We start from the raw sequence: 24,025 nt of genomic DNA on the forward strand, positions 1-24,025 counted from the left end.
AGGAATTCCTAAAATACCTTAACTTAATCTACCTTAATATAGATATTTAGTTACGCGCGGCGGCGGCGATCTAGATAATAAAATAAAGGGAGAGTTAAACGTTTCTAGTATTCCTCCTAAAGTTTAAGTAAAGACTCTTTAAGGCTAAAGGCGGGTCTTAGCTATACGACGTTTAGATCGTCTTCCTAGAGGGGGCTCTAAGAATCTAGCTCCGCGAGGCGTTAGCTATAGTTAACCTCCTTATATTAAGCTTCGCTACTTATACTAATTAGGTAGTATAAATAGCGGCTAAGCTAGAGAGGGTCTAGTAAATAAGATAACCCTCCTTAAACTAAAGGAGATTAGCGGATATATACCCCTAGGAAAGGAAGGATAAAAATAAGGATACCTTAATAATTAGTATTAACGCTTTAAATAAATAAAAAGAAGGGTAAAGCTAGCTAGAGAATTAAATATACTTTAACTATAGAGTAAAAGGATATATCGCGCTCTATTATAAAAAGAAGAGGTAGGAACCTTAGAGGGTAGGCGTAATAAAGGAAGAGAGGGGCGCTAAGAATAATAATAACTTAGAAAAAGGGGAACCTTAGTATAAAGTTAAGTACTAAAGGTAAAAGAAAAATAATAAGAAGCTTAGAAGTTAATAAAGGACTACCTTATACTAAGCTTAGTAACGCTAAAGGTAAGTATTCTCGCGAAGAGAGATATAAGAAGTATATATAAAATATATAAAGGTAAAATTAAAAGTAAGGGTCGGATAGGTAGGCAGAGATGTTTAATTCTTACGGGGGCAGCAATTACGGTAGGGGAGTAATTATTATATTGCCTTAATTCTCTTTCTTTCCTCTATCTAACGCCTATCTTTATACCCGTCTAGTATCTTAATTAATAAAGAAGATCCTGCTTAAAGAAGCTACTAATGTCCTCTTAACTACCGAGCTTTTTACCGGTTTTCCCCCTTTCTAGCCGTTGCGGCATATCCGTCTTATCTCTTGCTACCTCTATAGGAAGCTATCGCTACTTCTACTTCCCCTCTTACCCTTACCCTCCTCCTTTTAGCTTCTTCTTTAAAACCTGTTTTTTAGCTTCCTTAGTTCCCCTTACTAAGGGATATCTCTAAGAACTACGAAATTAGGCTACGCTTCGCGATATACCCCCTTAGCTATAGCCTGCCCTTATAGTAAGGGCATAGCTAATACGGCTTCGGGCTAGTAAGCGTATAAAGGAGGTCTTAGTCTATACTTATCCCTTACTCGAGAAATCTAGGTTTTAGCCCTAGGCTCTTTAGACCTACTTTAAGAAAAAGGGCCTAAGGAGGAAATTAAGTCCTATAAGAAAGGGGGCTCTCTGGATAAGTCCCTAAAAAGGGGCCTTTAAGAAAAATAAGTCCTAATTAAGCTAAGGGCCCTCCTTTAAGATAAGTCCTAGTTCCTCTCTTTAGCTATAAACGTTACTTTCTTATACGTTCTATTAGCTCCTCTCGTAGACTCTTAAGGCGGGCCTCTAAGGATAGCTTCTTATAGACGTCTTCTAGCCTAATTTACTATAAAAAGACAGCTAGCTTCTACTTTAGTAAGGGCTTTATAAGACCGTTGGCTTTTATCGTTACCGTTAAAACCTAACAGACGGAAATAAGTCCCCTTTAAACCTCTTAGCGTAACTAATACTAGTAGATATCGATATACTATAGCCGGGTCGATAGCTTACTATTTTCCTTTATAAGAATTCGTATAGTCTATATATTATCGTATTCTATAGCTAACGGGGTCGGAATTTATAGTCGTAAAGATATAAGTAGCTAGCTAAGGAAAATCGCTTCTTTTAACGCTTCTAAAAGAGCTAGTAGCTCTACCTCCGTACTTAAAGTCGTAACGGTAGCTTACTTCGAAGCTCTCTAAGCAATAGTTCCTTTAAAAAGGGATATAATATACCCCTATAAGCTTTTTCTATCTAAGGAATTATCTATAAAGGACGAATCGCTTAAATAGAGGAAGATTTTAGTAGCTATTTTCTTCTTTCCTTGCCCTCCTAAGCGTAGACTATATAATCTCATTAAATAGAGATAAAGGATAGCTCGGTCTATTACTTCTTAGTGCCTAGGGCTAGGATTTTAGTTATACCTAGCTAGCTAGGAGACCGTAAAAGAGATATCCGGTCTAGTAGAAATAGCTAAAAAAAGTAGGGAGCCTACCTTCTATTAATATCGGTGTTTCTCTTACTCCCTAGCTTAAAAGGACGGATTAAGTAAAAGCTCTTTATCTAATATAGGCGTAGAGGGAAGCTTCTTATCGAGGGAATTAGGGAGGAATTTATAAGCGACCTTATTAATATAGGCGTCCTAGGTAAGCTAGATAGTCTATTAGGACCTATTCTAAAGGATTCGAATCCCTAGGAACTACTTTAGCTCCCCTAGCCTAGTTATCTTATACCTTTATTATAGGCCTTTTATAGCCTCCCTTATAATTACTTCTTCTTTTTTTAGGTAGGCCTAGATAATATTATCTACGTAGAAAAAGACTATAAATTTACCCTTCTATATTATATACGGTTCCTAAGGGACTTTCTTAAAGCCTAGGGCTTCTAGGGAACCTATTAAATGCTATTACTAAAGAAGGGGTGATCTTCGTAGTCCGTATAGAGCTTTCCTAAGCCGTAGAACCTTTCCTAGCTATTAGAAACTAGGAGGAAGTCGTATATAGATAACTTCTTTTTCTTTGAGAGGGCAGTTAACGAAGGCGTTAACTATATCTATCTAATCGAGCTCGAGGTCGAATTCTACTACTATAGCTATAAGGGTCCGAAAAGATATCCCTACTAGGGTAGTTGCCCTAGTAGGAAGATCCCGTTTTTCCTACTAGTTCCTATAGATAACTAGCTAGGCCTTATACTTCTAAAGGAAGCTATGTTTATTAGTCTTATAGATAAAGACCTACTTATAGCTAAGGACCTGTTTTCCTCTTACTTTTTCCTTAGGACCTCTTGAAAGACCCTATCTCTTTATATAATGCTAGGTAGTCTTTCTAGGCCTAGAAAACTAGTCTCTAAAAGGTGTTTTTCTAGCTGCTTTTAGTTTACTAGTAGGTCTAGGAGGTCTCTTTATATACCTTCCTTGCTAATAGTAGCTAAAAGCCGGCCTGCTATAAATGCTCTATAGGAACCGTCTTCTATAAGCGTTAGATAGAAGTCGGAAAAACAATCGAAATAAGGGAGAGGTTAGTCTTCTTTATATCGGGCCCTATACCTTCCTTTGCTTCTCGAAGCAGGGATAAAAAGGCAGCTAGGTAATCCTTCTAGAGAGGTGCCTTTCCTACCCCCTTAGGGGTCGAGATAGGAAGACTAACTAAAAAGCTGCTTCTAGATCTTCTTCTTACGGAGGAGGCATAGGTAGGCAGGCGTATTTTAGCTCTACCGCTTTCCTATAGTCTCCTTCTTCGTTTAGATTATCTAATCTAGCAGCTTCCTCTTTAAAGTCGGCGTTATCCTCGACTACTTTAACGTCGGTTTCTTCTTTTATTTCCTTGTCTAAGGCCTCTTCTTATAACTATTAGGAAGGGGGGATTTAGATCTTTTAAATTAGCTAACGTTATAAGAGTAAGAGGGGCTATTAATCCCTCTTTCCGTCGAAGAAGCTAGATTTATCGAAAATTATATCCCTAGTTAAAATAACCTTTTATAAAAGAGGAATCTAGATCTAGAAGATATTTATAGAATTATAGCCGATAAGGTAACTAATAAAGGCTCTAGGATTAAGCTTTCTTTTCTTCTTCCTTTTTAGCTATATATAGGTAGTTATAGCGTATGCCTTATAGCCGTAGGCACGAAGGTAGACTAGCGAGGCCCTCTTCTTCGTAAAGAGCTCGAGGGGGGATTTCTAGTCTATCCCTTAGTTTAGTTCCCTAAGGTCCTTAGGGTCCCTAGGGGTCCGGTTCTAAAGGTAATAAGCGGTCTTAACGACTTCCCTCTAAAGGTCGTATAGAAGCCTTATAGTAAGTCTTATTATACGGCCCTTTCTATTATAGCACCCCTAATCTTTCTGCCCTCCGTTCTAGGCCTAGGTATTTAGTGCTAATAGGAGGGTAAAATGCCCTTTTAAAGCTAATTTAAGATATCCTTCGTAAATAGCTCTCCGTTAAACCGTATCTTCTTTACCTCGTAGCTAAAGTAGGATTTTATCTAGTTAACGAAGTCCCGAGGAGTAGACTAGTTATACTTACTTAGGTAGGTCCGTAAGAAATAAAAAAACATTACCTTAACGAAGCTTTCTTAATTCCTTAGAGACGTCGGTCTAGTCGACCTAAATTTCCTTATATAGCTAGTCCGGCCGTAAAGGGGTTCGTCTAGAAATTCGTCTCTTAGTCTTTCCTTAGCCGTAGTATTCGTATTCGACGGTCTTTAGGCCCCTTATTCGTACGCCTTATTATTAGCCTAGCTTATATAAAGCTAGGGGCCCGCAACTAAGTCGTGCGTGCTAAAGACCGTCTCCTTAGGCTGCTAGAAGAGGGTCCTTTAAACCTACCCTCCTTCGAGCAGGGAAAGCTAACTTCGAGAGATTCCTTCCTAAGGATAGGTCGGAATTCGAGAATAAATTAACCGAATTTCTCCTCGATAAGCCTAATAGTCTAATTCTTCTAGACTAGCCTTATAGGCTTAGACGTTATATCCTAAAAGATTCCTTTCTCTCGAAGAAAGCGGAAGGAAATTAGGCTCGTTAAGAATCGAGGCAAAAGCTACCCTTTTCGTCGAAGAATTCGTATAGGCCCGTTAGGTAATTTTATCGTAAAATTTACCCTTCCGTATCCTCTATCTATACGGTTAATTCCCGGCAATAAGGTATTCCTCCGTGCCTTCTTAAAGGACCGGAATCGTAAGAGAATATTATAGATATTAAGGGAAGCACTAGAGTTAAGGATAGCTGATTTTCGTAGGGGATAGTCGGAGGGTCCTAACGGGTGGTCTTACTAATCCGTAGGGAAGATAAAGGCCGGATTTACTATACTAACGATTTTTCCTCGAATTTATAGTAGCGTCGTTAGTTACTATTTCTTAGTAACCCGAATCTCGTCTATCTTCTTTTATAATAAGGGGTCCTCCTTAAGAGACTATTATACTATTTCTTATAGCCTCTTTAAAGGGTTAACTCCTTTAGGTCGGTTTTCCTCGAAGACCTACTAGTATTATAATAACCGATAGCCTAGGGATTTATAGGCTAGGCAGCCGTTTCGTTTAGTCTTTCGTTTCTTCGAGGAATCCTCGTCCCGATCTAGTAGGTCTGCTTAAAAACCCCCCCTTTTTACCCCTTATTGCTGATTTTAACGAGGTTCGATTTCGACTAGTTCCCTGACTTTTCGACTAACGGACTAAAAGGTCTATTAGGGGACTAGTCGGGCCGGACGGACTAACGGGGCCGGGCCCGGAGCAGCAAGTAGAGCCGGGGCCGGGACTAGTGCAGCCGTTAAAGACAGGGTTAAGGCTCTCGAGGGAGGAGGAGCCAGAGGGGCAGCAGCCGTAGCAGTAGCAGCGGGGGCCGCAGCAATAAGGGCTGCAGCAGCTGCAGGGGCAGTAGGTCGAGCTGTCTAGGTCGAGTGCTAGCTACGAAGGAATAAGACTGCTTACTATTATACTCTAGCAGCCTCTTTATTTAGTTCCCGGCTAGCTTCTTAAAAGATAGTTAAGTAACCGTTACTAATAAGCTTTATTAGCAGAGATATATCCTATAGCTACTAGCCGGAAAGAGCTTCTATTAGGAAGTATTAGTTAGCTTCCTCGAGGATTTCTTCCTACTTAGCTAGCTACGAAGAAGCTAGTAGGTTCCTAGCAGAAAAGACTCCTAGGTATACCGTATAGGTCTTCCTAATACGGTTAGTTATATAGCCCCTCGAGGGAGCTATCGAGGTCTTAAGCTTTAAAAGCTACTGCCTAGGAGTCTCTTCTTCTTAAAGAGATTAGCTTTATAGCACTAATAGATTCCGTTATTACCGCACGAGCAGTAGTTAGTAGCTTTGTCTCGTAAAGGTATTCCTTACGGTAACTCTTATAGTTACCTAAGGTAGTAGAAAAGCTCTACTATACGGAGGTTAGCTTAGAGAGAGGAAGCTCCTTCTATAAATTCCGTTGCTCTAGGATAAAAGGGGCTCGAGAGGGTCCTACTTATTAGAAGATTAAATTATAGATAGTTCTATCTATACGAGCCCATAGCTCCTTTACCTACTTATCCTAATCTTAGGGCTCTATAAGAATCGTCCTACGGACCGTAGGGGCAGCAGAGGAATCGTTTTTCGATATTATTATAGGGAAGGGTAGAAAAGTCGGTTAAAAATCGGCTTTTCTAGTAAGAGGTAAAAGGCTACGAGGATATAAGAAAGGTGCCTTTATAGCAGCCGGAAGGTATAGGAATACTATTCCTCCCGGGCTTATAACTCTCGCGAAGAGAGATATAAGAAGTATATATAAAATATATAAAGGTAAAAGTAGAAGTAAGGGGTCGGATAGGCAGGGCAGAGATATTTAATTCTTATAGGGGCAGTAATTATAGTAAGGGAGTAATTATTATATTACCTTAATTCTCCTTCTTTCCTTTATCTAACGCCCCTCTTTATACCTATCTAGCATCTTAATTAATAAAGAAGATCCTGCTTAAAGAAGCTACTAATATCCTCTTAACTACCGAGCTTTTTACCGGTTTTTCCCCTCCTTTCTAGCCGTTACCGGTATATCCGTCTTATCTCTCGCTACCTCTATAGGAAGCTATCGCTACTTCTACTTCCCCTCTTACCCCTACCCTCCTCCTTTTAGCTTCTTCTTTAAAACCTATTTTTTAGCTTCCTTAGTTCCCCTTACTAAGGGATATCTCTAAGAACTATAAAATTAAGCTACGCTTCGCAATAAGTATTAATAGGAAGAAGGGACTTAACGCGCTTATAGATACTAGCTATAATTACTATACTATAGTAAGTAAGAGAGTAATAATAAAGTTATAAATACCTCTCGCTAATAAGAAGAGAAGATAATTAAGGCTATTCTTAAAAGATATTCTAGCCCTATAGATAAAAGGAATTATAGTATTTAAAATAGATATTAACGGCTATATAGAATAAACTTTTATATATATAGTCCTTAAGCTAAGCTACGATATATTCCTAAGGAGGCTATAGATAAAGAAGAACTAAGTAATATATAACGTAGCGGGGATTAGATTTAGTATAGTAAGGCTAAGATCTAAATAGGCCTATAAGGATCGGAAGTAGTAAAGAAGGTAAAATAGATTTAAGGGGAAAGGATTATTAGCGCGGTAGTATTTATAGCGGAATATTAAAGGGAGAGGGCGGTAAGGGATAATAAAGGAAGATAGAGGATAGTTAATATCTAAGTAATTACGATAAAGGATATAAAGAGAGCGCTCTAGCTAAAGATAGCGGTATACTTAGCGGACTATATCTTAAAGTAAGCGCTAGATATATACCTAGACCTCTTTATACCTAAAAAGGCTTTAAAGATACCCTTATATAGGCTAAGGGTAAACTATAAGATTAACTTAATACTAGATAAGGATAAGGTAGAGCCCCCCTTACTATAAGGACCCCTTTATAATATATTAAGGGAAGAACTCTTAATACTAAGGAAGACCTTAAGCGAGCTAATAGAGGTAAACCTAATCCGCTTAAGTAGCTCCTTAGCCGCGGCCTTAGTACTCTTTACCTAAAAGTTAAATAGTCGCTTATAATTTTACTATAACTACTAAGCCTTAAAAGCGATTATAAAAAAGGATAAGTACGCGCTACCCTTAATTATAAAGATATTATAAATACTTATAAAGGTAAAGTAGTTTATAAAGCTTAACGTTATAGTAGTATTTTATAAGATTTAGATAGTAAAGTACTATAAGTTTAAGATAGCCTTTTAAATAAAGTTTAAATTATTTAAGTAATAGGTATACTTATTTAGCTTAATAGGGACGCTAGCTACCTTTTAATAATATATTAATAAGGTACTAAGGGAATACCTATATAAGTTTATTATAGTATATATAGATAACGTTTTAATCTACTTATTAAGGTCTCTTTAAAACTACTAATAAAAGGTAGTAAGGGTACTTTAAAAGCTATAAAAGGCAGGCCTAACGCTAGACTTAAAGTAGTATAACTTTATAATAAATAAGGTTAAGTACTTAAGCTTTATTATATAAGTAAAGGGTAAAGTTTAATATAACCTAGAGAAGATCTAAGTAATATAGATATAGTAGGTACCTTAGAATATAAAAGGAGTCCGGAGCTTCCTTAGCTTCGCGAACTACTACTAAGTCTTTATACTACTCTATATAAAGGTATTAGTATACCTAGATAGCCTTTATAAAAAAGGCGCGATCTTTAAGTAGATAGATAAGTACTAAGTAGTATTTAAGTTTATTTAAAACGCCTTTTATAACGCCTTAATACTATAACTTTATAACTTAAAAAGAGAAATATACCTAGAAGCAAACTAATTTAAATATATAATAAGGGGGGCGCTAATATAGATAGGGCCGGATAGTATATAATACTTAGTAGGATTCTTCTTAAAGAGACTAAACCTAGCGGAGTATAACTACTTAATCTATAATAAGGGGATACTTATAATTATATAGTACTTAGACTTTTAAAGAGTAGAACTTTAAAATATACTTACTTTTATAATACTAACTAACTATAATAACTTAAGGCATTTTATAATAAAGAAGAAGTTGTGACGGCCTAGCACCGTCACACCCCCTTTGCATACATGACCCACATGTTGCTGAGCCAACGGCCCACACGTACGGAAGGCATATTTAGGGAGAGGACACCCAGTTGTATTGTTCTGTTCTCCTTTCTCTTCTTCAGAGCAGAATCTTCGTAATAGAGTCCACAGCCTTCTGGCTCAGTCCGTGACCGTCACACTATTCTGCTCTCTACCACGCCATCGCTGCCGAGCGATTCATAAGAACGCCACGACTTTACCCCATGCCAAGACTGCGCTCGGCCGGCCCACTTGAACAGGACACGGCCCTCCATAGATCGCAGCTCCCGACCCGTCTTACCAAGCATCGAAGATCAAGACCAAGACCAAGACCAAGACCAAGACCAAGACCAAGACCAAGACCAAGACCAAGACCAAGATCAAGATCAATACCAAGACCAAGACCAAGACCAAGACCAAGACCAAGATCAAGACCGAGATCAAGACCAAAGAAACAGTTCAGGGACCATCGAATCGCACATAACCATCCAGGAAGGACAGGGACCTAAAATGGCTGACAGAACCAATCAGGAGGGCAGCAGCGGCTTGTTCACCGAATTGTCTCCCGAGCAGAGACAGCAATTAACCGACCACATCAGCCGAGAAGTGGCCCGTTTGGTCGCCCAAGTACGAGTGACCGAGCCAAGAGACAGCCAATATGGTGAAGATGAAGTCAGCACACCAGGCCAACGGGAAGGAACAGCCTTTGACGACCGCGAAGAATTCCGGCCGTCAGGATATGCGGCCCTTTTAGCCTTCCGGAGATATGAGTCGATGGATGGCACCAACCCAAACTATAGAGAGGGACGGAAACGTCGGGGAGAGAAACCCACCATGTTCTCCGGCGAAGGACTCCTCGTTTGAAAGCTGGATTAAGCAAGTAGAGGGCAAGTTCGAGGAGGACAACGATACTTTCGCCTCTGAGAAGACGCGGATCAACTTCGTGATTACGCGTCTCGAGGGCACCGCGTATAAGACCGTAGAAGGACGCCACCACTCGCTGACTCGGCCTTTCACAACATTGGCCGAACTAATCCAGGTCCTCCAGACAGCGCACACAAACCCAAACAAAGGCGCCGACGCCCGCGCCCAGCTGCGTGTCTGCAAATACGATTGGAAGAAGGACTTCAATATTTTCTTGGGAATTCAACTCCATGTACGAGGCGGCGGGGTACCAACCTTCAATGCAGAAACAGACCCTGTGGGACTCTCTTCCTGCTCCGGTCAACCAAGCGGTGGTCGAGAGGGTCTACGATACGAAAGTGCGCTACGAGGACTTCTGTGAGTCAGCACAGCACCAGGTGTTCGTGGCCCGCCACAACTTTTCCGAAGCGCAAAGAAGCGCAACCACTCTAGTAGTAGTGGTGCCCGAGGGTTCGGAACAATGGCGGCAACCGTAACAATGCCCGTGGTCGCCACCGGGAACAAACTGGCAACGAAGGGCTAGCCGGGAAGCTGGAGGGAACCGTATCTCCGAGGAAGAGAGGGAACGTCGCCGCATCAATAACCTGTGCTACCGGTGCGGAGAATCTGGGCATATCGCCCCATTCTGTCGCACCCGCAACAACAACACCCGGAAAGGCAACCACGAAGACCGTGGAGAGCAGGCGGCCCCAGTCAGCGCAGCGACAACCAACACCGCCACGGGCAAGGGCAAGGTTTGCGACCCAGACTCGAGCAGTTCGGAGTCGGAAAACGAGTAGGCCAGGACAAAGTCTCGTTCCTGGCCGACTTGGTGTCTGTGATTGGAGCGGCGGATTTGGACAGACTCATAGGGGGCAAACAGCTGACAATCTCATCTCGCCTTAAATTGAACAACATGTCTATTCTCATTCGTGCCCTTGCAGACACCGGAGCGAGTATGTATCTCGCCATTAACCATAGGTTAGCGAGAAGAGCGGCCTCACAACTTGGGGCCCAGAGGAAGAGGCTTGATCAGCCAATTCACCTAAAGGATTACGCGGGAGTCAAGCACAAACACCCGATCAAGGAGGTTTTTATGGACTTCGAGATTGATGGACGACTCTAAAGAACTTACCATTCTTGGTCGTCCGGATGGACTACGACATCATCATTGGCAGGAAATGGTTTGAACAACACAGGGTCGCCGTTGCGCCTGGACTCAGGAAACTTCTCTGGTCATCAGGACGGGAAGGCGCGACGAGATTATCGGGCCGAAGACGAGACAGTCTGGGGAAGCCGTCCTGGCGAAACCCGACGATTCCAACCACGCGAGTCGACGCCGATAATCCGCAGCAAATCCGCGCTGTTTCCGGTACGGAGCCTATCCAAGGAAGGGGGAAAACGGACGACCAAGAGGACGTCATCCGTGACTGTGGTCGCCTTGCTACCGACCAGCGTCTGGCCGGCCAGGAGAGCAATGCCGGCGGGCCGCCAACGTGTTCGGCACAAGCGCAAGCCCCAAGAATTCATGAACTAGCGTCTCCGGGAGCAAAGGGGACCCAAGTCGACCAGAGTCAATTGCCACAGGATGGACCACCCCACGACCACGACTCTGCAGGCCGACGGGGTGGTTGCCAGCTTTCTAAACCCGCAACAGGACCGGGAACTTCAGGGCTGCTGACAGCCCGCCTTAAGGGAATTCAGAGTGCATCGCGCCTCGGAGAATTGGCTCGAAGAAGTGTTACGGTGGCTCACGTGAACCCGCAAACGCCAGAGATGCCTAAGGTACCACCGAAGGACACCCGCCCAGTTATCCCACTTCCACGGGGTGAGGATGACGAGACGGTCCGCCTGATCAAAGAGAAACTCCCGACCCCGCTGGGCCATCTGGCTGGATTTTTCTCGAAGAAGGAGTCTAACCAGTTGCCTCCTCTCCGCGGCCCAGGAGGGACATGAAGATCTACCTGACCAAGCCATTGCCAGAGCGTTCGAGAGGTGTCTACCGCAACCCACATCATCTAGACGAACTACTCCGAAAGACGATTCAAGATTACCTGGACAAGGGTTTCATCGAGAGCTGCTGGCCTGGATTTGCCTCACCAGCCTTCTTTGTGCCCAAGGGTGACATGGGCATAGATCGAGATTCGTGATCGACTACCGGGACCTCAACGACGCCAGTGCAAAGATGAAGTACCCCATGCCTCTGTTAGAAGATACCCTGGTAAAACTAGCAAGCGCCAAGTTTTTTACAAAAATCGACATCCGTCAAGCCTTCCATAGGTTGCGAATGGCCCTCGAAAGTATGGATCTGACGGCATTTCGGTGCCGGCTGGGAACTTTCCGTTGGAAGGTGATGCCCTTTGGGCTGACGAACGGCCCAGCAATCTTTCAATGCTTTATCAACGACTGCCTGAGGGATATCCTGGACATCTACTGCAGTTCGTACGCCGACGACATCCTGATCTATTCAGAGTCGGCCGAGGAAAACGTGCGCCAGACCGAGGAAGTCATTCGACGACTGGCAGCGGCAGGCCTACAGGGCGACATCAAGAAGAGCTCCTTTGCGTCACCGAGGTGGATTACCTCGGGCTGGTGATTAAGGCGGGGGAAGGTATCGCCCTTGACCCTAAGAAGAAACAGGCCATCCTTGAGTGGAGGCTGTCGGACCTAAAATCTACGAAAGCCATCCGATCTTTCCTCGGATTGGTTAACTTTGTCCGACGCTTCTCGAAAGAAGTAAGCGAGCTGGCGCACCCGCTCAACGAGCTCCTAAAAAAAGGGGCAATCTTCAAGATCGGCAAGCAAGAGGAAGCGGCTTTTGAAGCACTCAAGGAAGCCCTGGTCCGAGCTCCCGGAATGGGCTTCTGGAAGATAGGCGCCCTGACTCGGATAGAGACTGATGCGTCAAAGCATTCGGTAGGCGCCACCGCTTTACAACAACAGAACGACAACTCATGGAAGCCGGTGGCCTACTTCTCCAAGACCTTGTCGTCAACAGAGACGGTATGGCCTATCCAAGACCGAGAATTCCTCGCCATCATCCGCGCCCTAGAAGAGTGGAGGCCAGAGCTGGTTGGGGCCCTTTGAAGTAGTAACGGACCATGAAGCTCTCAAGTACTTTGCGACAAAGCGGGTTTTATCATCTCGACAAGCCCGTTGGGCACAGATTCTGTCGGAATTTGACTACAAGATGACATACCGACCCGGGAAGGAGAACATAATTGCAGATGCCCTGTCCCGGAAAAGCGAGAACTTCGAGACCGTCAGAGCCAGAGACCTGGATTCCCGCACCATGGAACTGGTCCCGAACGATCGGGTACCCGCAGAAGTTCTCGAGGAGACACATGTCGAAGCTGCTCCCCTAGACATCGCGGCAAATTCTGAGGACCGCGGCCCAGCAGTACCTGGGGAGGCACCAGCCGGAGTGTTCCTTGTGGAGCTGATTGTCCGGGAAAATGAGAAACAGATTCCCAAGGAGGACCGGCGGAAGGGAGATCGTATCTGGGTGCCGGAGTACTCGTCAGAAGGGCTCGCACTGCGAACTGCCTTAATCCGGGAAGTCCACGAACCCAAATCAAGGGTCATCCCGGGAAGAACAAGATGAAGGCGATGCTGCGGCCGTTCTATTACTGGCCACGTATGGATGAGGATCTCGCGCGCTACGCACGCAATTGCCAGGCATGCCGTAGGAACAAGGTGTGGAAAGATAAGTCACCTGGATTGCTCCATTCGTTGCCCGTCCCAGAGGAACCTTGGCATACCGTGCTGGTGGACGGAAAGGACATGCCGAATGATCGAAATGGATTCGACTACGTTTGACGTTCATCTGCAAGCTGAGCAAGCTGATTCTCACGATTCCGGGAAAAAGACAGACACCGCCGAAAGACTGGCTGCGATATTACCGCCGCGTGTTTGGTCACCTCGGTCTACCGAAGATTTGGCTCTCGGACAACGGACCACAGTTCATTTCGAAATTCATGGCCAAGGTCAACGAGATGACGGGAACAGAGCACAAATTCGGCAGTGCCTACCATGCGCAGACTCAAGGAGGCGTGGAGATTACCAACCAGTATCTTGACCAACGCTTGACGTTTTACGTGTCGTATTTTCAAGACGATTGGAGTGAGCATCTGGCGGCGTTAGACTTCGCGCATAACTCCACGCCGCACGACTCAACAGGCATGACTCCGATCGAGGCCTCCCAAGGGCGAGCACCCCACGCGGCTTTCGTTCATATAGCGACCGACAAGCAGGTCGGGGATTGGACCGACGCCCAAAAGGCAGCCAAGGACTTTGTGAATCGAGCCAAGAAAGTTTGTTCGCTGGCAAAAAGGAACGTGGAAGCGGCTCAAAGGCGCCAGGAACGATCAGCCAATTTGAAGAGAAGAGTGCCCGATTTTGATGTCGGTGACTGGGTGTTTGTTTCGAAAAGGGGCTGGTCAACTGACAGGCCAACAACGCGGCTAGATTCTAAGAACGCGGGTCCGTTCAGAATCGTGGCAAAAAGGGGTCACTCATTCGAGCTGGACCTACCCAAAGGCATGAGGGTGGCAAAGGTGCTGCATGCCGACCGGTTGAGAAGGGCTGCGCGAGACCCGCTGCCGGGACAGCAGGTGGAAGCTCCGCCGGCCGAGATGATTAACGGCGAGCCAGAGTACGAGGTGGCGAAAATATTGTCGTCAAGGATCTCAAGGGGGAAATTACAGTACCGAGCCGAGTGGGCAGGACAGGACCCTGACGAGCTATACTACGACGCTGAAGGGTTCAAGAATGGTGCCGCAGCTCTCAGGCGGTTCCACGACGAATATCCCGAGGCACCTGGACCGCCTGTACGATTGGCAGAATGGCTGCTAGCCGCTGCGGAAGACAGGTGGGCAGAGAGTCACAACGATGACAACAAGGCTGTCGGCCGTGGGCATGAGCGACGGCGACTGCGACGACACTCGTGAGGAGCCATCTCCACCGTTGGTGTTCGACGGCTTTAGGGGTAGTGTGACGGCCTAGCACCGTCACACCCCTTTGCATACATGACCCACATGTTGCTGAGCCAACGGCCCACACGTACGGAAGGCATATTTAGGGAGAGGACACCCAGTTGTATTGTTCTGTTCTCCTTTCTCTTCTTCAGAGCAGAATCTTCGTAATAGAGTCCACAGCCTTCTGGCTCAGTCCGTGACCGTCACAGAAGTTAAATAAGAGATAAAGCTAATAAGCGATAGAGCTTATATCTTATAACTTTATACTAAAGTTCTAGCTAAGGAGGCTAGTAGCGGTGCCTAACGCGCTATCCCGCTATAAGTAAGATTAGCTAGTAGGCGAAATAAATAAAAGGGAAATAAGGTAGGTAGTCTAAATAATTCTAGAAACCGGGTACTTATAAGGCCGCTTAGTCCTTATTAAGGGCTAATACGCCGACTTACTAAGACGCTTAACTTAAGATAGGGCGGTAGTAATAGCGCTATAGGTAGGTAAAAGAGGGGTAAGCGTAGTAGTATACGTTAGCGGAGTAAAGAGGCCTACTAAACGACTTAAGGAGGAGGCGAATAAAGGCGATAACTACCCGTTGATCTTGGTGTGGGGCCACAGCAGCCCAACTAAGTGTCTTCGCCACTTAGTTGGCCCAAAAAATCCGGCACAGCCCAAAAAATCCGGCACAGCAGCCCACCTCCAAAACGTCAACCCTATGCATCTCAACCGCGTTTTCTCGCGCAACTTGACTTTATTTACGTATCTTTTGCCGGAATACATTATGACAGATAACATGGCTACCCTGGAGGCAGCAAAGCCGTTCTGGCGTCTCGTCGCGACCCCAGAGCCGATGTTCGTCGCTCAACAACACCAAAAGAACGCCTCTTTCCGTGCGAGATGCGGCCATCCGTTACAATGTGAAGAGCTCATCCGTACAGAGAGCCATTAATTTCATAAGAAACCCTTTTCCCGTGCTCCAGGGCGTCCATTGGCGCTGACGGAGGACGAAGACGACGCCCTGGTTGCGTATGTACAGTGGATGGAACGCACCGGCATGCCCGCCACGAGAGAGCAACTTGAAGCTGTTGCAAATGCAATAAGAATGCGTCGAGATCCCAATGCCCGCCCGGTCTCGTCAAGTTGGCTTGACAATTGGCGTGGAAGTCATCCTGCGATCGCGAAGACGTATCTCAAAGCAGTTGAACGAGCCCGGAAGTCCTTTGAAGCCCACGGGTAGAAGAAGTCGAATTTTTCTACTCAAAGCTTCGAGAAATCATCACCAGCTACCGTATTGGCAGTTCAGAGATCTGGAATGAAGACGAGGCCGGAATACGCATTGGGTGCCTGCGAGAACGCATCCAAGTTCTCATCACGCGCACCACTAGAGTCAAGAGCACCCGGCCCCGAGTTTTAGACCCAGCAAACCGAGAATCCTGCACGGTAATTGCCTCAGTTAACGCAGTGGGGGACTCTCTTCCACCCTGGCTTGTTTTCCAACATTACCCTACCACCAACTGGGCCGGCATCGACATCATGACAGGCGTACGGTTTGCCCAGTCGCCAACTGGCTTTTCCAACGCAGAGATACACCTTGAGTGGGCAAGGCATTTCAACTGCTGGTCTTGGGCATCGTCAGCGCAAGCAAAACAGTCAGGAAATTCGCTGGAAGAGTGGTTCGGCTGTGACGAGCATCTTCGGCGCCCCAACATGGGGATGAGTCGCGTGGCGCCGCCAAACCAACGGCCTGACGACGAGAAGATCTACCGATTGCTTGTTGTGGATGGCTTTACAGGGCATACCACCCTTGACTTTGCTGAGTATTGTATCAAGTTTGATATCATCATTGCTATTTTCCTCCACATTCCACCCACCTCATGCAGCCGCTTGATGTTGGGGTATTCCAGCCACTAAAGTCAGCACATCAGAAAGCGCTTCGGAAGTCGCTCGCAGAAGGCAACATATCATTTTCGCGGGTCAACTTCCTCACAGCTTTTCAGGACGTATATGAGGCTGGCTTCACGCGGCATAACATTATGGCGGCATTTGAAAAACAGGCCTCTTTCCTGTCGACCCAGCGCCGGTGATCACCAAGATCCTCCACGAGCAGCTACGACAACAGCAGCCGATCAATCCTGCATACGCCTCGCTCCTACCCTCGGAGACGCGTTTCCAAGTCGCCGCGGATGCCCTCAATGATATCCGGCAACGGTATGGGCCCCTCATGAGCTCGCCATCACGAGAAAACTTGCGGGTTCTTGCGAAAGTGAACACCGAGTCTATCGCGATGGCGTCACATTCCCAGGGCATAGTCAGCGATAAGAATAGCCGAACCCAGGCGTATGCGAATCGAATGAAGAGAGGCAAGATTGTCAGGCCGCGCGGAGAGTTTATCACGAGCTCCAGCATGGCCGACATCACCCGGGAGTATGAGGAGCTCCAGGCAAAGCAAACCCGGCTTCAAACGCGCCAGGAGATAAGGATGCATCTTAAACGAGTTCGTGGAGAGATGCAGAAGATCCGAGAAGACTATAAAGTCGGGAAGAAGCAGTTAGTCAATGGCAGAGTCAAGACATTGAACTTTAAGCCCTGGCTAGAGTTTACGGGACGAGACGTTGAGTTCTACACTCTGGAGCAAAGTTGCGATACCCTCATGCGGGAGCTCAAAGAGCCATCCAAGGAATCCTTTTCTATGATACCACGAAGAGAAATAACTCCGCCAGAGATGTCAGGGCGCGCGCAGCGACCCGACCTCGCCCACTTACAGATATGTCGTCGTTGCCCGGCAGTGACGATACCGTCTATTTCACAGGCCTCGATCTTGACAAACATAGTGAGGATGGCGCCGACGATGAAGACGAGGACAATTTACTCGACACGCAAGAGAATATACCTCATCGCCGCCGTTAGCAGCGGTTGAAGCGGTAGTCGATACACCATGCCCTCGACCGCGCACCCGATCGTCCAACAAGATACAGCAGACGCTCCAGGAACACAGGTATGGATAAAATAGCTCTCAGAGACGCACAACAGGCGAAATTACTACATAATACGTCTATTTGGACTCACAAACGCGGTCTTCCTATCTCTTCGACTGGAAGGCGGCAGCTCCTAAATAGGCCCAAAGACGTGATTTTTTCACTTTTCGTTGTTACTTGCGTCTTTAGGTGATCCGCAGCTATTGATCACATGTATATTTTAGCTATTTGAAGTCGCATTGACGGCACCATGAAGCGAAGCGTAGAATTTCCCTTGATTTTGCACCCCAAATTGAGGACCCTGCTGTGCCGGATTTTTTGGGCTGTGCCGGATTTTTTGGGCCAACTAAGTGGCGAAGACACTTAGTTGGGCTGCTGTGGCCCCACACCAAGATCAACGGGTAATCTGCAAGAGGATGTCACAGGTCCGGCTTTGGTGGGCGGTCAGCGGATTACCCCGCAGATTACCGCCGATTACCCGCTTGCCCTTGACATCACCTCTGCCGGGTTGATGTCATCTTCGGAGCGCCATAAAGCGCGAAAGCCGGGACCGACGACGACAAAACCAGTTCGACTGGATAGCCTGCGTTTGTGCGATCAGAATGCACCCTGTCTAAGGTCCTACATCCTGTCGGTTGCGAGGTTGCGGTGATTTGAAGCATTTTCTAGCCTTGACGCGCTGGAGCTACAGCGGCGCTTAGCGGATGCATACCCTGTCTACAGGCCACTACCGCTGACTGTAGCGACGCAGCCCTGACGGCCTGGGGCACTTTCGCCGCCAAGGTCCTCGTCATTCTATCAGACGGGTGTTCAAAATCACTGCGCCATCGACTTTTCGCTACCACCGACGTTGAATTGCCCCGACGCACGTTTGTGTCCCTTTTCGCCTTGCCTGTCCTTTCGGATGGCCTTGAACAACTTATCCAAAGAGCTGGGTCCACGTTCTTCGTCCATTTGCCTCGCCACGATATCTTCAGTTAAGCCGTCCGACTGGGCCCGCCTCCGAACCTCATCGACGATGATCTTGCGCGTGGAAAAGTAATTCTTCTCTGCAGATGGCCGCCATCGAGCACCCCAGTCTCGCTCAAGAGAATCCACAGAAGGCATTTCGCCCCAGCCCTGCCGCCAGAGACGCAGCAGCTCCTGTACAGATTTGACAGAACGGGGAGCTTGAAGCTCGGAGGTTCGCGCGGCCCAGGCGGCTCGCCATGCGCTCTTCCTGGGGCTTGCCCTGGCCCGCTTGCACCATTCCCTGCTGCTGCTCTAGAGAGCGGAGCGTATGTCGGACCGCCCGCTTGCGAAGGGCCTATCTCGGACCTGAGGACCGTCTCTCGTGGAGCGCGGCGCCTCTGTTGATGAGCTCCCGCGATCTCCGCATGTTGACCTGCAGCACCTTGGCCGGGGCTGAAGGTGACGGTGTAGGTGGCCTGCGCAAACTCATCCAACTTTGTGCATAGTTCGTAAGAAGCCCCCAAAAGGTCTAGATGTCTTCGCTCAGCTAACTGCTCGGCTGCGACCTGTTGAGTCAGTACTGTGCGCAGCTTCTCCGCAACCACCGGGATCGCTTTTGAATGACCGTGGTATGGCTGTCTTCGTGGTCCCGTGTGCATGTGTCTTGAACTTTGCTGGCGAACGCTTCAAACTCGGGGCAAGAGAAGACCGGATCCTGAAAGATAGGATGGTCGGGGTAGGACTCGCGAAGGAAGACAGCGTCCTGCAGGAGCACCTCTCGAAGCCACTCCAGGAGTTCCAAGAAGGCGCCGGCGGCCATGTTCTGCTCCACCCCAGATCTGAGAAAGGGCTACTGTGGGCCTCTTTCCATTTGTCGAGTTGAGGCCAGACCTGCACGAGTAGCACCACAGGCGGCCTCACGGTGGCCCGGGCACGAAATAAGACCCCGACCATTCAGGGTCAAAGTCGGCCACGGCCTCATGAATTCGAAAGGCAGGAAGTCAGATAGCAGCCGGTCATTTGGTCTCCGTTATTCCAACGACCGGCTCGGCGGATCTGTATAGTTCGGGTCAGCCCGGGCCAGGGGTTGGCGGCTTGCCTAGGGCAGATGACATGCCTGGCCTTCATCCCCCCCGGCCATGTCGGCGTTTTGCGTCGCCGCCACTCTAGGCGCGTGGCTGACCTTGGAGACCTTGATGCCGGCCTTCTTGTAGAACCTGGACGTCCATTCTCGGGCAGTCTGGCCCGACAACGGAGCTGTATATTCGGTGAGTGAAAGGGTCGATGCACCCTCTGAGTTATGGGATTCCGGTGAATGCCATCACGCTTACCTTGAGGCTCCTTCGCCGATCGGCGGAGCACCTTCGTTTCATACCAGTCTTCGCTTCTTTGGAAGACGGGAAACCTTTCCGCCTTTTCTACCTGCCAGCGCCAGAAAAGCCAGAACGCGAGGGCGCCGATGAGACAAGATCGCGGATCTCGATGCCGCAGAGCAGATCCATACTCCATGCGGCCGTGCTGGTTGGTCTTCCCACAGTTCATCACGACAACCAGCGCCTTTGTGGTATACCCTGGGCCTTGAAGCCCTCGTTGGGTAAGTCCAGGGAAAGCAGTCTGCCAACTCCATCGGCAGGCGGTTGCCGGACCGCAGCAGCATGTGGTTCCCGAGCAGAAAGTCCACCTGCGTCCTCAGGGCGCAGGCGATCTCTCCTCTCGGACCATGCCACGTTGGTGTGGTCGGGTATCTGCGCCGGCGCATACACATCTCTCAGAGTTCCAACTCCCTGTCCATGTATTCCTTCCTCTTCCGGCTCCAAGTCGTTGCAAGAATGCTGCGTTTGAGCGCCTTCAGTGCCACTCCTGTGGCCGGGCCGCAGGATTGACTCCCGGCTCTTCTGCTCGTCGTAAAGCTTCTGTATGGCCGAGACGTAGCCCCGTACAGTATTATACTGTAGTTTGAGCGTGGACTCATACAACTCCAAGTCGGAGTCTGACTCGTATTCGCTACCTCCGCCGCCTACAACGATGGTATCTGCTGGGGAAGCTGGGTGTTAGTATGATGGGCTGGCTCAGTCCGACGACCACATCCCGTGATCAACATCTGTTACCTGATGGTGCTCTGCGTCTTTCACGGCCCTCTTGGCTTCCTGAGCCTCGAGGTGTCGTTTTCTTTCATCGGCGACCCTCTTCCTTTCTTGGGAGGACGTGATGCCACTACCTCCTTCATGAAGAGCAAGAGCTTTCCTTCATCGACCAGGTCTCCGGGTAGCTGTTGGCCCTGTGGTACCGAGGCCGGCCAAACGTCCGGGATCGCAGGCCAGTTGGCTTGACACCACTCCTGTGAGGCAGTCAATGCATGGATCTACATGAAGATTGCAGGGCGCGCATGCGGGCTTGCCTTCCATTCTTCCTGCTTGGGACGATAATTTCGCTTCGTATTCTTCGGCTGGGTGTTCTCCAGATCTAACAGGTAGTGCTCAATGGCCGCCCTGACCCGGGATCCTCTATCGCGTTCGACATGGTGCAGGCGGTCGCCGTCGCGACGGTGGCAATGGAGGAGGTGGAGGAGGGAGGTGGGAGGAGGGAGGTGGAGCGCAACGCGCGTGAGCGAGACCGAAATCGAAGGTCTCGCGCAGGGCCCCGCGGGCGTGGACCTTCGATTTTGCCGTCCGATGGCGGTAATCCGACTAAGAAAACGCCAGCCCCGCAGGGCCGGGCCTTCGAAAACGACATGGTTTTGCGTGGGGCGGGGCGGTAATCCGATTACCGGATGACCGGTCAGCCGGCCCCGGGACCTGTGACACCATCGATTTAGAAAGAGGTTCCAGTGTTGGATCCACCTGTGCACTAGGCACCGATCGCGCACGTATAACTAATCGACCGCGCTAGTCACGTGCGAGTAAGAGGTGGGGCACAGGAGGAAGGTCTTTGCACACAGTTTAGGGACACGTTTCCTGGTTACGCAAGATATAACCAATTGAACCAGTTCGAATAACCTCACTGCAGTGAAGAGCCTGTCCACATATTTCAATTTAATTCAAGTTAAGTAAGTTGAGCGACGAATTTATTTCAAGTAATCAAGTTAGACCCCCGAACTTGACTTACTTGAATTGATGTCAGCGCTGTTGCGAAGAGAACCGACGAGCTGGGAATGACCCTAGGGGCAGAAAACAAGGAGATATATTACGGAGAGAATGAATTCCTGGTTTGGTGGGATGGTCTTCACGAGTTCATGCAACCTCCTGGGAGCAGAATGACCCATAAGAATGAGATTGAAAGAATGGTACGCAAGATTGTTGTACGCTATCATATGCGCGACATGGGTGACAAGGGACGCCACTTCGCGACAGAGCTGGAGCGACTGTTCGAACTGGCCGGAGCTGAGCGAATTGCGATCGAATTCCTGGGCAGCGGAACAGCCGAGGGAAGCAATTCTGCGACACAAGCAGTCATACAGGGTATTTCAACCATCGTCAGGGCTCTTTTTACGCTACTTTGGCGACGCTTTCACCATACGAAAGGCTCTCGGAGGGTGGGTTCTTCTGAATGCCGCGAGGTTCTCATGTTTGCGCTCGTACTGGGACTCACCTTCCGAATCCGCGAGGGGAGAGAGCGAGCAGGAGCGAGGCGACTTTCTGTTGACTTGATATGAGACATGGACCAAGACATGTTTAGGCAGCAGTTACAAGTGGTGAGTCACTGGATAGTGGCACGGACGTGCCACTATGTATATATGTATGTTGAGAGCTGTCAGACAGAATTGAATAGAAGTAAGTTCAATCGCAACAGGTTATGCACCCGGTTGCTTTTATTATGCTTCCACTGCACGATTGAACTCGGCATATGAGAACACTTTTTCGTCAAGAATCGACGGTTGACAGCAAAGACCCGGCACTATGGGCAAGAAAGACTACAAAGGAACCATCCTTGATGGAAGAGACTCCTTTGACAGCTGGAAGATGGATCTTGAAGATAACTTGTTGAGTGACGATCTTATGAGCTGCGTCACCGGTAAGGCAACAGCGGAATCGTCAGATTTATCAACGCCAGGAGAGAATGCTGCGGACATTAAAAATGTCTCTCTTGCGAGAATGAAAATACGACAGAGTATTGACCAGATCCACAAGAACTCAGTCAACCATCTCACCGATCCACGAGCAATTTATCAATCCTCGTTAAGCGATATGCGACATCGAACAAAGCGCGCCTTCGACAGCTGATCCGAATGCTATACGACGTTAGTACGCAGACGAATAGAACTGTGCAGGAGAAGGTCGACGACCTAAAGCGACTTCGAGCTCAGATTAATAGCCAAGACAAGGACATTGTTATCCATGAACAGCTATTGATTTGCTTCTTGCAAATGAGCATGGACGACGCTTTTAACACTACGGTCGAGATCTTGAACGCCTCGACAGAGACGTTGACAATGGAAAAGGTGCAGAGCTCTCTGGAAAGCAAAGAGTTGGAACTCGTCGATACTACAATCAAGGGAGAAACCGCACAATTCGCGGGTCGTGGCCGCAGTGCATGGAACAAAGGGAACAACAGGTCCAAAGCACAGGATGGTGGCGATGATAGCAAGGAGGAATATCTGAAGAAGGCAGGGGTGCTGGTCTTGTGGCGGTATGCATTTCAAGCATGATTGTGCAATTTGGCACCAAACCAAAGCAGGGAAGACCTGGCTAGCCTCTGAAAAAGCGAAGGCGAGAGAGGCCATGGATAGCAAAGGAAAGGCAAACGCGGTCAGGATCCTTGAAGACAGTGGTAGTGAATCTGAGAGATCTAAGTCCCTGCACATAGAAATGGGCACCCCCCTGTTTTGGGCACCCCAAAAAAATCACGACCATTTTCAACACCATTAATTCAATCCCTTCTCACTGCCCACCACCGTGCACTACGATACAATCGTCACCTATTTCTGAAACCTCAGCTTCGGTTTCATCAGATTCTTCATTCTCAGCTGCGTTCACCTCCTCCTGCGCCCGTCGTATTGCCTCAATATTGGCGAACCTCGAATTCGGGCTCGTGACCACCCTCTTCCTTTTTCGGCTTGACGGCCGCCAATTGTGTTTCCAGTGCCTGAATCTGCAATTGAGCTTTTGCTAAAAGGCCATCCTTCTCGTCAAACCCTTTTGTGATCTTCCTGAACAGCAATCTCTTCGTGGGCACGTCGTCGTCTAGCTGGTTGAATTGAACTACCTGAACCTTCAGATCTTGCGAGCGCCTCGGGGTCGACCACGCAATCTGGGATGTGTCTGATTGCCAGTCACTGGTGGGTAAGTGGCTATTGAATGCATTGGCCACATTTTTCGCGTTCTTTTGCGTCTGTTGCTGTTCTCCAGCAGAAGAGGGCTCAAAGTGGCTTCGCCATCGACACCGGCCACAAACCCGTCGCTTTCCAGCCACCCTTGATGTTTGACACAGTGAGCGCTTGCTCGCGTGCTTTCTGGTAGCAGGAAAGAAAGTTTTGCTTG

At 47.9% G+C, this 24,025-nt stretch overlaps 3 protein-coding genes across 3 annotated transcripts; 2 read left to right on the forward strand and 1 right to left on the reverse strand.

Moving 5' to 3' along the window:
- Positions 1-12,007: 12,007 nt before the first annotated feature.
- On the forward strand, positions 12,008-14,603 carry HRG_08629 (reverse transcriptase (RNA-dependent DNA polymerase) domain-containing protein; the record flags this gene model as incomplete). The annotated part of the gene is made up of 7 exons (XM_044867100.1): positions 12,008-12,160; positions 12,229-12,657; positions 12,707-13,234; positions 13,641-13,776; positions 13,834-13,967; positions 14,037-14,071; positions 14,147-14,603. 7 exons carry the CDS (start codon positions 12,008-12,010, stop codon positions 14,601-14,603), a joined length of 1,872 nt encoding a protein of 623 aa, XP_044717987.1.
- Positions 14,604-19,526: 4,923 nt separating this feature from the next.
- Positions 19,527-21,068, reverse strand: HRG_08630 (centromere DNA-binding protein complex CBF3 subunit; the record flags this gene model as incomplete). The annotated part of the gene is made up of 8 exons (XM_044867101.1): positions 19,527-19,604; positions 19,666-19,805; positions 19,880-20,119; positions 20,230-20,580; positions 20,657-20,667; positions 20,836-20,886; positions 20,947-20,958; positions 21,043-21,068. 8 exons carry the CDS (start codon positions 21,066-21,068, stop codon positions 19,527-19,529), a joined length of 909 nt encoding a protein of 302 aa, XP_044717988.1.
- Positions 21,069-22,444: 1,376 nt separating this feature from the next.
- HRG_08631 (gag-polypeptide of LTR copia-type domain-containing protein) lies at positions 22,445-23,193 on the forward strand (the record flags this gene model as incomplete). Its single annotated transcript, XM_044867102.1, has 2 exons — positions 22,445-22,559; positions 22,676-23,193. 2 exons carry the CDS (start codon positions 22,445-22,447, stop codon positions 23,191-23,193), a joined length of 633 nt encoding a protein of 210 aa, XP_044717989.1.
- Between the last annotated feature and the right edge of the window lie 832 nt (positions 23,194-24,025).

Source organism: Hirsutella rhossiliensis (genome assembly GCF_020360975.1).
Source record: "Hirsutella rhossiliensis strain HR02 chromosome Unknown scaffold00010, whole genome shotgun sequence".
Taxonomy (NCBI): Eukaryota; Fungi; Ascomycota; class Sordariomycetes; order Hypocreales; family Ophiocordycipitaceae; genus Hirsutella; species Hirsutella rhossiliensis.